At 33.2% G+C, this 14,017-nt stretch overlaps 1 protein-coding gene across 2 annotated transcripts in view; it reads left to right on the plus strand.

Moving 5' to 3' along the window:
- The window catches only part of Lanb2 (Laminin B2), a 178,744-nt gene that overhangs the window by 132,250 nt on the left and 32,477 nt on the right, over positions 1-14,017 (plus strand). Inside the window, exon 1 of one of the 2 annotated variants that reach the window (XM_064069310.1) lies at positions 8,314-8,795. The exons of the other annotated variant lie outside the window; for it this stretch is intronic. Coding sequence (XP_063925380.1) covers positions 8,696-8,795 — 100 coding nt within the window. The 5' untranslated portion in view covers positions 8,314-8,695. Of the gene's footprint in view, positions 1-8,313; positions 8,796-14,017 lie in introns of those variants that run through there. 2 annotated transcript variants of the gene reach the window in all.

Here is a 14,017-nt window from a genome sequence, read left to right on the forward strand (position 1 = left end):
AAAATTTTTAAATTCTCTGCTGTTCTGTTTATGAAAGAATCTGAAAACATTCTTAAGAATCATCAGAGGCTGGGGTGTTTTATTTTTGAAAGAATTTGAAGGAAATTTTTGGGTCGTTGGTGTTTTGTCTTATTTATATTATTTAATTGGAAAAAATTCCAGGGACTTCTGGTGTTTTATTCCTGAAAATACTCGTGTTTTAAAACAAATAAAAAAAATCTTTGTAGTTTGTGGTGTTGGGCTTTTTGAGAAGTTCCATGAATTCTTGAAAAAGAAATTAGGAAAACCTCGGAATTCTCTCGTATTTCGTTTTTGGAAGTTATATTTTTGAAAGAATCTGAAAAAACCCGCTAGTGTTTTGTTTTTGAAAGAATTTTGGGAGCCTTTGGTGTTTTTTTTTTTTTTGGAAATAATTAATTTGACAAAATTTTGAGGAGCCCGGGTGTTTTCTTTTTGAAAAAAATTGAAAGAATCTAGGAATTGTGTGGTGTCTCCTTTTTGCAACAATTTGAAAACATTCACGTTTTTTTGAAAGAATTTAGAGGAATGTTAGAACCACTAGTATTTTATTTTCAAAAAAAAGAACGAATCTCGGAATTCTCTGGTGTTGTGTTTTTGGAAGAATCTGAAAACATTCTCAAGAATCTTCAACGGCTGAGGTGTTTTATTTTTGAAACCGTTTTTTTTTTTAATAATTTGAAAATATTTTGACAGGGACCTCTAGTGTTTTGTTTTTGAAAGAATTTGAAAGAATTTTGGGAGTCTTTGGTGTTTTCTTTATTTGGAAATCATTTGATAGAATTTTGAGGGGCCCGGGTGTTTTCTTTTGAAAAAATTTTGAAAACATTCACTTTTTTTAAGAATTTTGAGGAATCTTAAGGCCCCTGGTGTTTCATTTTCAAAAAAAAAAAAAAATTGAATGAATCCCTGTTGTTTTGTTTGTGGAAAATTTGAAATAATATTAGGATTCTTGATGTTTTTTTCAGTTTGAAAGAATGTCAGAGGCTTGTGATACATTATTTTTGAAATCACTGGACTGGACCCTTGGTGTTTTCTTTTTGAAAGAATTTGAAAGAATCTTGGAACTGTCTAATGTTTATTTTTTGGAATAATTTGAAAACTTTACGTTTTTTTTGAAAGAATTTACAATCTTAAAACAAACCTCTGGTGTTTTATTTTTTTAAAAAAAAAAGATAGAATCTCTGAATTCTTTTGTGTTTCGTTTTTTGAAGAATTTGAAAGAATTTTGGGAGACTTTGATGTTTTTTTTTTTTTTTTAATAATGTGATAAAATTTTGTCGGGTCCGGGTGTTTTCTTTTGACAGAATTTGAAAACATCCACGTTTTTTTGAAAGAATTTTGAGGATCGTAAGACCCGTGATGTTTTATTTTCAAAAAAAAAAAAAAAATTGAATGAACCTGTGAATTCTCTGGCCTTTTGTTTTTGGAAGAATTTGAAATAATATTAGGATTCTTGATGGTTTTTTTTTTCAGTTTGAAAGAATCTCAGACGACTCTGATTTTTGAAATCATTCGTGTCTTTAAAAACTTCAGAAGAATCTTGGGAGAATTTTTTTTTTTTAAATGTGAAAGGATCTTGGGGGCTGGACCCTTGGTGTTTTCTTTTTGAAAGAATTTGAAAGAATCTTGGAACTGTCTAATGTCTACTTTTTGGAACAATTTGAAAGCTTTACGTTTTTTTGGAAGAATTTAGAGTCTTAAAACAAACCTCTGGTGTTCTATGTTCAAAAAAAAAAGATAGAATCTCTGGATTTTTTGGTGTTTTGTTTTTGGAAAAATTTGAAAGAATTTTCGGAGCCTTTGGTCTTTTTTTTAATAATTTATATTGAGAGGCCGGTTCTTTTGAAAGAATTTGAAAACATTCACGTTTTTTTGAAAGAATTTTGAGGAATCTTAAGGCCCGTGGTGTTTTATTTCCAAAAAAAAAAAAATTGAATGAATCTCTGAATTCTCTGGTGTTTTGCTTGTGGAAAATTAGAAATAATATTAGGATTCTTGATGTTTGTTTCAGTTTGAAAGAATCTCGGAGGCCTCTGATATATTATTTTCGAAATCGTTCGTGTCTTTAAAAAATTGGGAAGAATCTTGGGAGACTATTTTTTTTTTTTTTGAAAAATGGGAAAGGATCTTGGGGACGGGGCCTTTGGTGTTTTTTTTTTTGGAAGAATTTGAAGGAATCTCCGAATTCTCTGGTGTCTATTTTTTGGAACAATCTGAAAACTTTCACGTTTTTTTGAAAGAATTTAGAATCTTAAAACAAACCTCTGGTGTTTTATTTTCAAAAAAAAAAAATTATAGAATCTCTGAATTCTTTGGAAGAATTTGAAAGAATTTATTTTGGGAGACTTTGATGTTTTTTTCAATAATGTGATAAAATTTTGAGGGGTTCGGGTGTTTTCTTTTGAAAGAATTTGAAAACATTCTCGGTTTTTTTGAAAGAATTTTGAGGATCGTAAGACCCGTGGTGTTTTATTTTCAAAAAAAAAAAAAAAAAATGAATGAATCTCTGAATTCTCTGGTGTTTTGTTTTCGAAGAATTGGAAATAATATTAGAATCCCTGATGTATTATTTTTGAAATCATTCGTGCTTTTAAAACAATAGGGAAGAATCTTGGGACGCTGTCGTATTTTGTTTTTGAACGAATTTGAAGGAATTTTGGGGATCTGCACTGTTTTATTTTCGAAAAAAATTGAAAGAATCTGGGGTTCGAGCCCCCTAGTGTTTTCTTTTTGAAAGAATTCGAAATAATCTCGGGATTCTCTGGTGTGTCCTTTTTGGAAAAATTTGAAAACATTCACGTTTTTTTCACGGAATTTATAGGAATCTTGGAGCCTCTGGTGTTTTATTTTCACAAAAAAAATTTTTAAAGAATCTAGGAATTCTCTGGTGTTCCGTTTTTCGAAGAATCTGAAAACATTCTCAAGAATCTTCAAAGGTGAAAAGAATTTGAAAGAAGTTTTTGGGTCATTGGTGTTGTTTTTCAAAGAATTTGAAAATATCTTGCCCCCTCCCAAGTGTTAAAATTTGAAAACTTTTTGAAAAAGCACGATAAAATAACACCCCTGGTGGTTTTATTTCATTTTCTAATTTGAATCTGGAATCTGTGGAACCTGTGGTCTATTATTTGGAAGAATATTAATTATTTTTGAAATATGAATGAATCTCAGGGCCTCTAGCATTTTATTTTTGAAAGAATTTGAACCAATTCTGGGAGCCTCTGGTGTTTTTTTGCAAATATTTTGAAAACAATTTGAGGGCCTAAGTGTCTTACCTTTAGAAAAAAAAATTAAAGAAGTTCTTGGTTTCCGAGTGTTTCGTTTGGGAGGGAAAAATGTCAGAGACCGGATTACTTTTTTAACTTGAAAGAATTGCAGGAACGTTTGGTGTTTTATCTCTGAAAACATTTGTGTTTAAAAAAAATTAAAAAATCGTTGTATGTTGTAGTGTTTGACTTTTTGAAAGTTATAGGAATTTTTGAAAAAAAAAAATGAAAGAATCTCGGAATTCTCTGGAGTTCTGTTTTTGGAAGAATCTGACAACATTCTCAAGAATCCTCAAAGGCCGAGGTGTTTTATTTTTGAAAGAATTTGAAAGAAGTAATTGGTGTTTTGTTTTTCAAAGAATTTGAAAACATTTCGAGTGGCCTTGGTGTTTTATCTTCAAAAAATTGGAAAGAATTTCTTGGTTTTTCTCAGGGGTCTCTGATGTATTATTTTTGAAAACACTCGTGTTTTTAAAGAAATTGGGAAAACTCTTGGGAGGTTGCAGTGTTTGGTTTGTGAAAGAATTTAAAGAAATCTTGGAGATCCACATTATTTTATGTTTGAACAAATTTGAAGGAATTTTGGAGCCTGTGGTGTTTTATTTTCAAAATAATTTGAAAGAATCTCGGAATTCTCTGGTATTTCGTCCTTGGAATAATTTGGAAGAACTGTTAGCTGTTTTTTGAAATTTGAATGAATCTCAGGGACCTCTACGTTTTGTTTTTCAAAGAACTTTAGGAGCCCCCAGTGTTTTTTTTAATATTTTGAAAACAATTTGAGGACCTTAGTATTTTACCTTTAAAAGAAATTGAAAGAATCTCAGAATTTTCTGGTGTTCCGTTTTCGGAAGAATCTGAAAACATTCTCAACAATCTTGAAAGGCTGTAGTTTTATTTTTGAAAGAATTTGAAAAAAATCTTGGGACCCCCTAGTGTTATAATTTGAAAACATTTTCAACAGCCTTGGTGTTTTATCTTAAAAAAAAAAATTCCTTAGTTTTCTGGGGTTTCGTTTTAGAAGGGAAAAATATCAGGTGTTTTATTTTAGTTTATAATTTGAAAGAATCTCAAGGACCTCTGATGTATTATTTTTGAAAACACTCGTGTTTTTAAAACAATTGGGAAGAATTTTAGGACGTTATAGTGTTTGGTTTTTCAAAGAATTTGAAGGACTCTTGGGGGTCCACGTTATTTAATGTTTGAGGGAATCTTAGAGCTTGGTGTTTTATTTTCAAAATGGTTTGAAAGAATCTCGGAATTCTCTAGTATTTTTTTTTTGTTTTTGAAAGAATTTGAAAAAATTTTGGAGAACATGTTTTTTTTTAAGAATTTGAAAATTTTCAGATTTTTTTTTAGAAATTTTAAAACCTCTGGTGTTTTATTCAAAAAAATTAATAAATCTCGTAATTCTTTTTTGAAAAAATATGAAACTCATCACTTTTTACTTTTGAAATCATTCGTGTTTTTAAAACAATTGGGAAGAATCTCGGGAGTTGTATTTTTTTTTAATGTGAAGGAATTTTGGGACCTTCACTGTTTTATTTTTGAAAAAACATTAAAGAATCGTGAGACCCTTGGTGTTTTCTTTTTGAAAGAATTTGAAAGAACATTGGAATTGTCTAGGGTATACTTTTTGGAACAACTTGAAAACTTTCACGGTTTTTTGAAAGAATCTAAACGAATCTTCGAGTCTCCGATGTTTTCTTTCAAAAAAAGATAGAATCTCTGAATTCTCTGGTGTTTTCTTTTTGGAAGAATTTGAAATATTATTAGGATTCTTGATGTTTTCTTCAGGTTGAAAGAATCTCAGGGACGACTGATGTATTATTTTTGAAATCATTCGTGTTTAAAAAAAAAATGGGAAGAATCTTGAGAGGCTGTAGTATTTTGTTTTTGAAAGAATTTGGAGGAATCTTGGGGGTAGGGCCGCTGGTGACTTGTTTTTGAAAGACTTTGAAATCATCTCAGAATTCTCCCGTGTGTCCTTTTTTGGAAGAATTTAAAAATATTCACGTTTTTTTTTTGAGAGAATTTATAGGAATCTTGGAGCCTCTGGTGTTTTATTTCCACAAAAAACATTCAAAGAATCTCAGAATTCTCTGGTGTTTCGTTTTTGGAAGAATTTGAAATAGTATTAGGATTCCTAATGTTTTTCAGTTTGAAAGAAACTTATCTCTTTTTACTTTTGAAATCATTCGTGTTCTTAAAACAATTGGGAAAAATCTCGGGAGTTGTATTTTTTTTAATGTGAAGGAATTTTGGGAGCTTCACTGTTCTATTTTTGAAAAAAATTTAAGGAATCTTGGGGCCCTTGGTGTTTTATTTTTGAAAGAATTTGAAAGAACATCGGAATTGTCTGGGGTCTAGTTTTTGGAACAACTTGAAACCTTTCACGTTTTTTTGAAAGAATCTAAACGAATCTTCGAGTCTCTGATGTTTTCTTTCAAAAAAAGATAGAATCTCTGAATTCTCTGGTGTTTTTTTTTTTGGAAGAATTTGAAATAGTATTAGGATTCTTGATGTTTTCTTCAGGTTGAAAGAATCTCAGGGACGACTGATGTATTATTTTTGAAATCATTCGTGTTTTAAAAAAAAAATGGGAAGAATCTTGGGAGGCTGTAGTATTTTGTTTTTGAAAGAATTTGGAGGAATCTTGGGGATAGGACCGCTGGTGACTTGTTTTTGAAAGACTTTGAAATCATCTCAGAATTCTCTCGTGTGTCCTTTTTTGGAAGAATTTAAAAACATTCACGTTTTTTTTTGAGAGAATTTATAGGAATCTTGGAGCCTCTGGTGTTTTATTTCCACAAAAAACATTCAAAGAATCTCAGAATTCTCTGGTGTTTCGTTTTTGGAAGAATTTGAAATAGTATTAGGATTCCTAATGTTTTTCAGTTTGAAAGAAACTTATCTCTTTTTACTTTTGAAATCATTCGTGTTTTTAAAACAATTGGGAAGAATCTCGGGAGTTGTATTTTTTTTTAATGTGAAGGAATTTTGGGAGCTTCACTGTTCTATTTTTGAAAAAAATTTAAAGAATCTTGGGGCCCTCGGTGTTTTCTTTTTGAAAGAATTTGAAAGAACATCGGAATTGTCTGGGGTCTACTTTTTGGAACAACTTGAAAACTTTCACGTTTTTTTGAAAGAATCTAAACGAATCTTCGAGTCTCTGATGTTTTCTTTCAAAAAAAGATAGAATCTCTGAATTCTCTGGTGTTTTTTTTTTTTGGAAGAATTTGAAATAGTATTAGGATTCTTGATGTTTTCTTCAGGTTGAAAGAATCTCAGAGACGACTGATGTATTATTTTTGAAATCATTCGTGTTTAAAAAAAAAAATGGGAAGAATCTTGGGAGGCTGTAGTATTTTGTTTTTGAAAGAATTTGGAGGAATCTTGGGGATAGGACCGCTGGTGACTTGTTTTCGAAGGACTTTGAAATCATCTCAGAATTCTCTCGTGTGTCCTTTTTTGGAAGAATTTAAAAACATTCACGTTTTTTGGAGAGAATTTATAGGAATCTTGGAGCCTCTGGTGTTTTATTTCCACAAAAAACGTTGAAAGAATCTCAGAATTATCTGGTGTTTCGTTTTTGGAAGAATTTGAAATAGTATTAGGATTCCTAATGTTTTTCAGTTTGAAAGAAACTTATCTCTTTTTACTTTTGAAATCATTAGTGTTTTTAAAACAATTGGGAAGAATCTCAGGAGTTGTATTTTTTTTTAATGTGAAGGAATTTTGGGAGCTTCACTGTTCTATTTTTGAAAAAAATTTAAAGAATCTTGGGGCCCTTGGTGTTTTCTTTTTGAAAGAATTTGAAAGAACATCGGAATTGTCTGGGGTCTACTTTTTGGAACAACTTGAAAACTTTCACGTTTTTTTGAAAGAATCTAAACGAATCTTCGAGTCTCTGATGTTTTCTTTCAAAAAAGATAGAATCTCTGAATTCTCTGGTGATTTCTTTTTCGAAGAATTTGAAATAGTATTACGATTCTTGATGTTTTCTTCAGGTTGAAAGAATCTCAGGGACGACTGATGTATTATTTTTGAAATCATTCGTGTTTTTAAAAAAAATGGGAAGAATCTTGGGAGGCTGTAGTGTTTTGTTTTTGAAAGAATTAGAAGAAGTCTTGGGGGTAGGACCGCTGGTGACTTTTTTTTGAAAGACTTTGAAATCATCTCAGAATTCTCTCGTGTGTCCTTTTTTGGAAGAATTTGAAAACATTCAGGTTTTTTGAGAGAATTTATAGGAATCTTGGAGCCTCTGGTGTTTTATTTCCACAAAAAACATTGAAAAAATCTCAGAATTCTCTGGTGTTTCGTTTTTGGAAAAAGGAATATGTGTTGTTTTTGCAGAGCTTTAAGGAATCTTGTGGACCCTTGGTGTTTTATTTTTAAAAAGATTAGTGTTTGTAAAATTATTACCAAGAATCTTGGCTGTGGTGGTCCTTGTTATTTCATTTAGGGTTTTTTTTATAAATAATAATTTGGAAGAATCTTGAGGCTTCCGGTTGTTTTGTTCTTGAAAGAACTTGAAATCAATTTGAAACAATCTTGTGGACCCCTCATGTTTAAAATATTTCTCGAATGCGTGGTGCATCATTTGAAAAATATTCAGACATGTTCCTGGACCTTCGTGGGTACAGAAGCCGCTTAGTCGCTTTAGGAGCGTCATAAAAAACCCGAAAATTTAAATAATAGATTAACAATTTCCGAAACCTGACGTGCTCGAAGCAGACTTTTCTATCAGTATAAAACAAACTACGCAACACAAACACACCGTACGCAGACGGTAAACAAAAAGTAAAAAATCCTTATCCTGCGGTTATTGGCACATCAGTGATTGCCATCCCGTAAATACAGAGGCGCAATCGCCGCTATTGAGCCGTCATTCAATCAAAAATCCCGGTACCCACAATGAGTTAAATGCTGCGCTTATTACTTAAGACAGAGGTGACATATTGATGGTGAGCGCACCGAAGACTTAGACTAGTTGGTGGACCGGACTCACCGTGAGTCAGTGTTTGTCGGCTGTCGTGTTCGCGTCGATCGCGTGCTGTGGTGCACTTCTTTGATGTTGAGTGATAGAATTGCACACTTCGAGCAAGGAAGACTCGTGAGAAACTTTCGCATCCGACCGTCCCGAAAGAAAAAGGACTTTCCGCACACCTGCCGGAGTTTTCGTTTCGCCCGAGAGATAAAGATAATGTGCCAGTCCGGTCCGGTAAATGAAATCATTTGATCCGATTATAATATAAAGCGGCTAATTTAAATACCTGCTCATAATATATGAACCCCGGCATGTGACATGAACAGTTATCGAAATGATAAAAAATCGCCGCGAATGACTGAGACTAATCAGCGTGAAGATGATTAACAATAAAACGTTTGTGATGTCTTAAAAGTGTTACGAAATGGCCCGGAAATTCCTTCTGGTTCTTTGGGCAGTTCTGGTAGTCGAGGAAATTGAAAGCGTACAGTGGGACGGAATCAGACCCTGGTTTTCGGGTTCACGTAAGTTAAATCAAACACGATCATTTGGCGGGCGGTTAGAGCTGCCAGATGATGGGGCTAACCCTATGATTATTTCCGAACAATGAAGGAGAAGACTGAGCACTGAACGCATGATCCATATATGAGCAGCGCACGTCATAACCAATCAAACCCACGATTTATTTACTGAATGGTCCAGACATTAGGCGCCGGATTCGACTACTTTGAGCCATAAATAGCGATGGTTTTCGATGGAAAAAGTGGGCAAGACTTTGGGTTGCGGCCTAATTTATCTCGGCGGTACAAGGAAATGGCAAGCGGGAATTTTGCTCGGAAATAGACGGTTTAGCAATGCGGAGGACACGTCCAAGCTTTTTACCGTGTTAAATTTAACTTAAATGACTCAAAATTTAATGGAGCGCTTTTTGCAGACAGCGAACAATGTTTTCGCAGTAAAAGACTGTATTTTGTGGCGACTCCAAATTCTAATAATTCGTAATTATTTAATTCAAAAATATGCTACATCAAGATTTTTTTTTCGGATGAACAGTTATTTGCTGTTGAAACCAGGATTATTAATTGTAAAGTGACCACGAGTGGAAAAGCACAATTTGTCAGATTTTATCTGTGTGACGCTAAAACTGACAAATAATTTCCAGTAATTTTTGTGATGAAACTCAGCGCTTAAAATGTAAAAAACAAATTGGTCCACTTATTGCACATTTTTTGTGACGTCAGTCGTAGCCATAGCGATGTACATATTTAGTCTAATCAATGGAAAATTAAGCTTCCGTTTGTCCTATATGGATGTTTTTGCGTCTTCGAAGGTTAATTGCATTCGTAGCAGTTCCTTGTTATGTGGTTATTAACGATTTATTTTATAAAAATTAGAAATCTAGGACATAAAATAAAACAACAATAGTTAAATGATCTTTTTAATTAATATATTCATATTTTTTGTTTGGTTCACTTGAACAAATCGGGCGACGGGCTACTTTCATAATTTCTCGACGTTTCATGACCCCTAAAGTACGAAAAAATAGGTACCCCGTTTCCGTCCATCGTTGGTGTCGATTTTATTAGACAGCTAATGTCAGACTGACTGCTCTCGAACTGTATACAGGGTGTTCCAAAAAAAAAACGGTTAAAAAAATTTTCGATTTTTTGAAAATATTAAATTGTCAAAGTTGAAAAATTAACGTACATAATATGTTTTAATGTGAACTTAACTGAGAGTCTAAAATTCCTGTCAACAGTAAAAAATGACGTATTCTAGCAAGTTGTTATCAAATTGTTAATAACTAATTATTTAACTGTCTATTACACAGGCAGTCCATTGAAGCAAAAAATACGAAAAAATCTTTTAGAATCCAAACGAATTTGAGAAAACGCAAGGGAATTTGAAAGAAATCGAAAGAATGCCAGAGAATCCGAAAACAATGCGAGAGGATTCGAAAGAATCCGAGTGAATCAGGGGGAATTCGACAGATTCGAAAGAATACGAAACAATCCGAAAACATCCATGATCGGAGAAAATTCGAGAGAATACGAGGAGAATCCGAAAAGAACCTGAAACAGTACAAGCGAATATGAGAGAATGCGACTAAATTCCGAGAAAATCGGAAAGAATCAGGAATAGAATACGAGACAGTCCAAAAGAATACAGGAGAAATGAGAAAATTCCACTAAATTTAGAGAGAATCAGAGAGAATACGAAAGAATCCGAGAGAATGTAGAAGAATCCGGACGAATCTGAAAGAATCCGAAAAAAAGGCGACAAAATCCATAAGATTCCTTGAAAATTCTAAAATAATTCTAATCTGAATGAATCAGAGAAAGTCCGAAAAAAATTCTAGGGAAATTGACCAAATCTTAAATAACACAAAAAGAATACGAAGAAATACAAGAGAAGCCTAAAATCTGAGGATCTGGAAGAATCCAAAAAAATGCGAAGAAATACGATAGAATCCGAGAGAATGTAAAAGAATCTGGATGAATCTAAAAGAATGCGAGAAAATCCGACAGTCCGAGAAAATCCGAGTGAATCAGACAGAAATCGGAAGTAATTCGAAAGAATTCGACAGAATCCTAAATAATTCGCAAATAATCCGAAAGAATCTGAGATCCCAGAAAATCCGAAAGAATACGGAACGAATCCGAAAAAAATGCCAAGGAATACAAGAAGATCTGAAAGAGTACACGAGAATATGAGAGAATCTCACTAAATTCTGAGAGGATGAGACAGATTCCGAGAGAATCTGAAAGAATCCGAGTGAATCAGAGAAAATTCGAAAATAATTCCAGACAATTCAATAGAATCCTAAATAATACAGAAATAATTCGAAAGAATGCAAGAGAGTCCGAAACAATCCCAGAAAATCTGACAGAATCTGACTGAATCAGAGAGAATCCGAAGACAATTCGAGAGAACTCGACAGAATTCTAAATAATACAAAAAGAATTCGAAAAAAATACCAACGAATACAATAGAATCCGAGAGTACACAAGAAAATATGAGAGAATCCCACCAACTTCCGAAAGGATCAGAAAATATCCGGAAGAATCAGAAAGAATGAGAGAAAATTCGACAGAATCCTAAATAATACAATAAAAATTCGAGAAGAATGCCAAGGAATAGAAGAGAATCCGAAAGAATACAAGGGAAATTTAAAGAATCCCAACAAATTCCTAGAGGATATAGAGAATCCGAAATGAATGAGGCAAAATGCGACAGAATCCGGGAGAATATGAAAGAATCCGAAAGAATTCCAAAGAATCCAAGAAAATTCAATAGGATCAGGAAAAATCGAAGTGAATCAGAGAGAATTCGGCAGAATCCTAAAAAATATACAAAAAATCCGAAAGAATACACAGAATCCGAGAAAATTCTACAGATTTCGGAAGAATCCAAGTGAATTAGAGAGAAATTGAAAGAATTCCACCAAGAATTCCTAGAGGATTACAGAGAATCTGCAAGAATCTGACAGAATTCGAAAAATTCAAATAGAATCCGAAAGAATTGGAGAAAATCCAATAGAATCCTAGTGAATGAAAGAGAATTCGAAAAAATGTAATTCCGATTCTATCGTATTCTCTTCGATTCCTCTCGGATTTTCTCTGATCCTCTGAGAATGTAGTGGGATTCTCTTGTATTCTTTCGGATTCTCTTGTATGTGAAAGGATCCGGATGAATCTGGAAGAATCCGAGAAAATTCGACAGAATCCGAGAAAATCCGATAGAATCAGGAAAAATCCAAGTGAATCAGAGAGAATTTGTCAGAATCCTAAATAATGTACAAAGAATCCGAAAGAACACAACAGAATCCGAGAAAATTCGACAGATTTCGGAAGAATCCAAGTGAATCAGACAGAATCCTAAATAATAGAATAAGAATTTGAAAAGAATGCCTAGGAATAGAAGAGAATCCGAAATAATACGAGAGAAATTGAAAGAATTCCACCAAATTCCTAGAGCAGTACAGAGAATCCGAAAGAATCTGACCGAATCCGAGAAAATCGAATAGACTCCGAACGAATGAGAGACAATACGAAAGACTCCGGGAAAATATGAAAGAATCCGCAAGAAGCTAAAAGAATTCGAAAGAATCCAAGAAAATCTGATCGAATCAGGAAAAATCCAAGTGAATCAGGGAGAATTTGTCAGAATCCTAAATAGTGTACAAAGAAGCCGAGAAAATTGTACAGATTTCGGAAGAATCCAAGTGAATCAGAGAGAATCCTAAATAATAGAATAAGAATTCGAAAAGAATGCCTAGGAATAGAAGAGAATCCGAAAGAATACAAGAGAAATTGAAAGAATCCCACCAAATTCCTTGCGGATTACAGAGAATCTGAGATTCCGCAAGAATCTAAAAGAATTCGAAAGAATCCAAGAAAATCCGATCGAATCAGGAAAAATCCAAGTGAATCAGAGAGAATTCGTCAGAATCCTAAATAATATACAAAGAATACGAAAGAATACCACACAATCTGAGAAAATTCTACCGATTTCGGAAGAATCCAAGTGAATTAAAGAGAAATTGAAAGAATTCCACCAAACTCCTAGAGGATTATAGAGAATCTGCAAGAATCTGACAGAATTCGAAAAAATCTAATAGAATCCGAAAGAATTGGAAAATATCCAATAGAATCCGAGTGAATGAAACAGAATTCGAAAAAATGTAATTCCGATTCTATCGTATTCTCTTCGATTCCTCTCGGATTTTCTCTGACCCTCTGAGAATTTAGTGGGATTCTCTCATATTCCTTTGTATCCTTTCGGATTCTCTTGTATGTGAAAGAATCCGGATGAATCTGAAAGAATCCGAGAAAATCCGATAGAATCAGGAAAAATCCAAGTAAATCAGAGAGAATTTATCAGAATCCTAAATAATGTACAAAGAATCCGAAAGAACACAACAGAATCCGAGAAAATTCGACAGATTTCGGAAGAATCCAAGTGAATCAGAGAGAATCCTAAATAATAGAATAAGAATTTGAAAAGAATGCCTAGGAATACATAGAAGAGAATCCGAAATAATACGAGAGAAATTGAAAGAATTCCACCAAATTCCTAGAGCAGTACAGAGAATCCGAAAGAATCTAACCGAATCCGAGAAAATCGAATAGAATCCGAAAGAATGAGAGACAATACGAAAGACTCCGGGAAAATATGAAAGAATCCGCAAGAAGCTAAAAGAATTCGAAAGACTCCAAGAAAATCCAATAGAATCAGGAAAAAGCCAAGTGAATCAGAGAGAATTCGTCAGAATCCTAAATAATATACAAAGAATCCAAAAGAATATAACAGAATCCGAGAAAATTCGACAGATTTCGGAAAAATCCAAGTGAATTAGAGAGAAATTGAAAGAATCCCACCAAATTCCTAGAGGATTACAGAGAATCCGCAACAATCTGACTAAATCCGAAAAAATCTAACAGAATCCGAAAGAATTCGAGAAAATCCAGTAGGATCCAGAAGAATCCGAGTGATTCAAAGAGAATTCGAAAAAATGTAATTCCGATTCTATCGTATTCTCTTCGAGTCCTCTCGGATTTTCTTTGATCCTCTGAGAATTTAGTGGGATTCTCTCATATTCCCTTGTATTCTTTCGGATTCTCTTGTATGTGAAAGAATCCGAGAAAATTCGACAAAATCAGGAAAAATCCAAGTAAATCAGAGAGAATTCGTCAGAAACCTAAATAATATACAAAGAATCCGAAAGAATACAACAGAGTCCGAG

This window comes from Zophobas morio, unplaced genomic scaffold (assembly GCF_036711695.1).
Source record: "Zophobas morio isolate AGI-343-1 ecotype UQ-CSIRO unplaced genomic scaffold, CSIRO_AGI_Zmor_V1 ptg000031l, whole genome shotgun sequence".
In the NCBI taxonomy this organism is placed as follows: Eukaryota; Metazoa; Arthropoda; class Insecta; order Coleoptera; family Tenebrionidae; genus Zophobas; species Zophobas morio.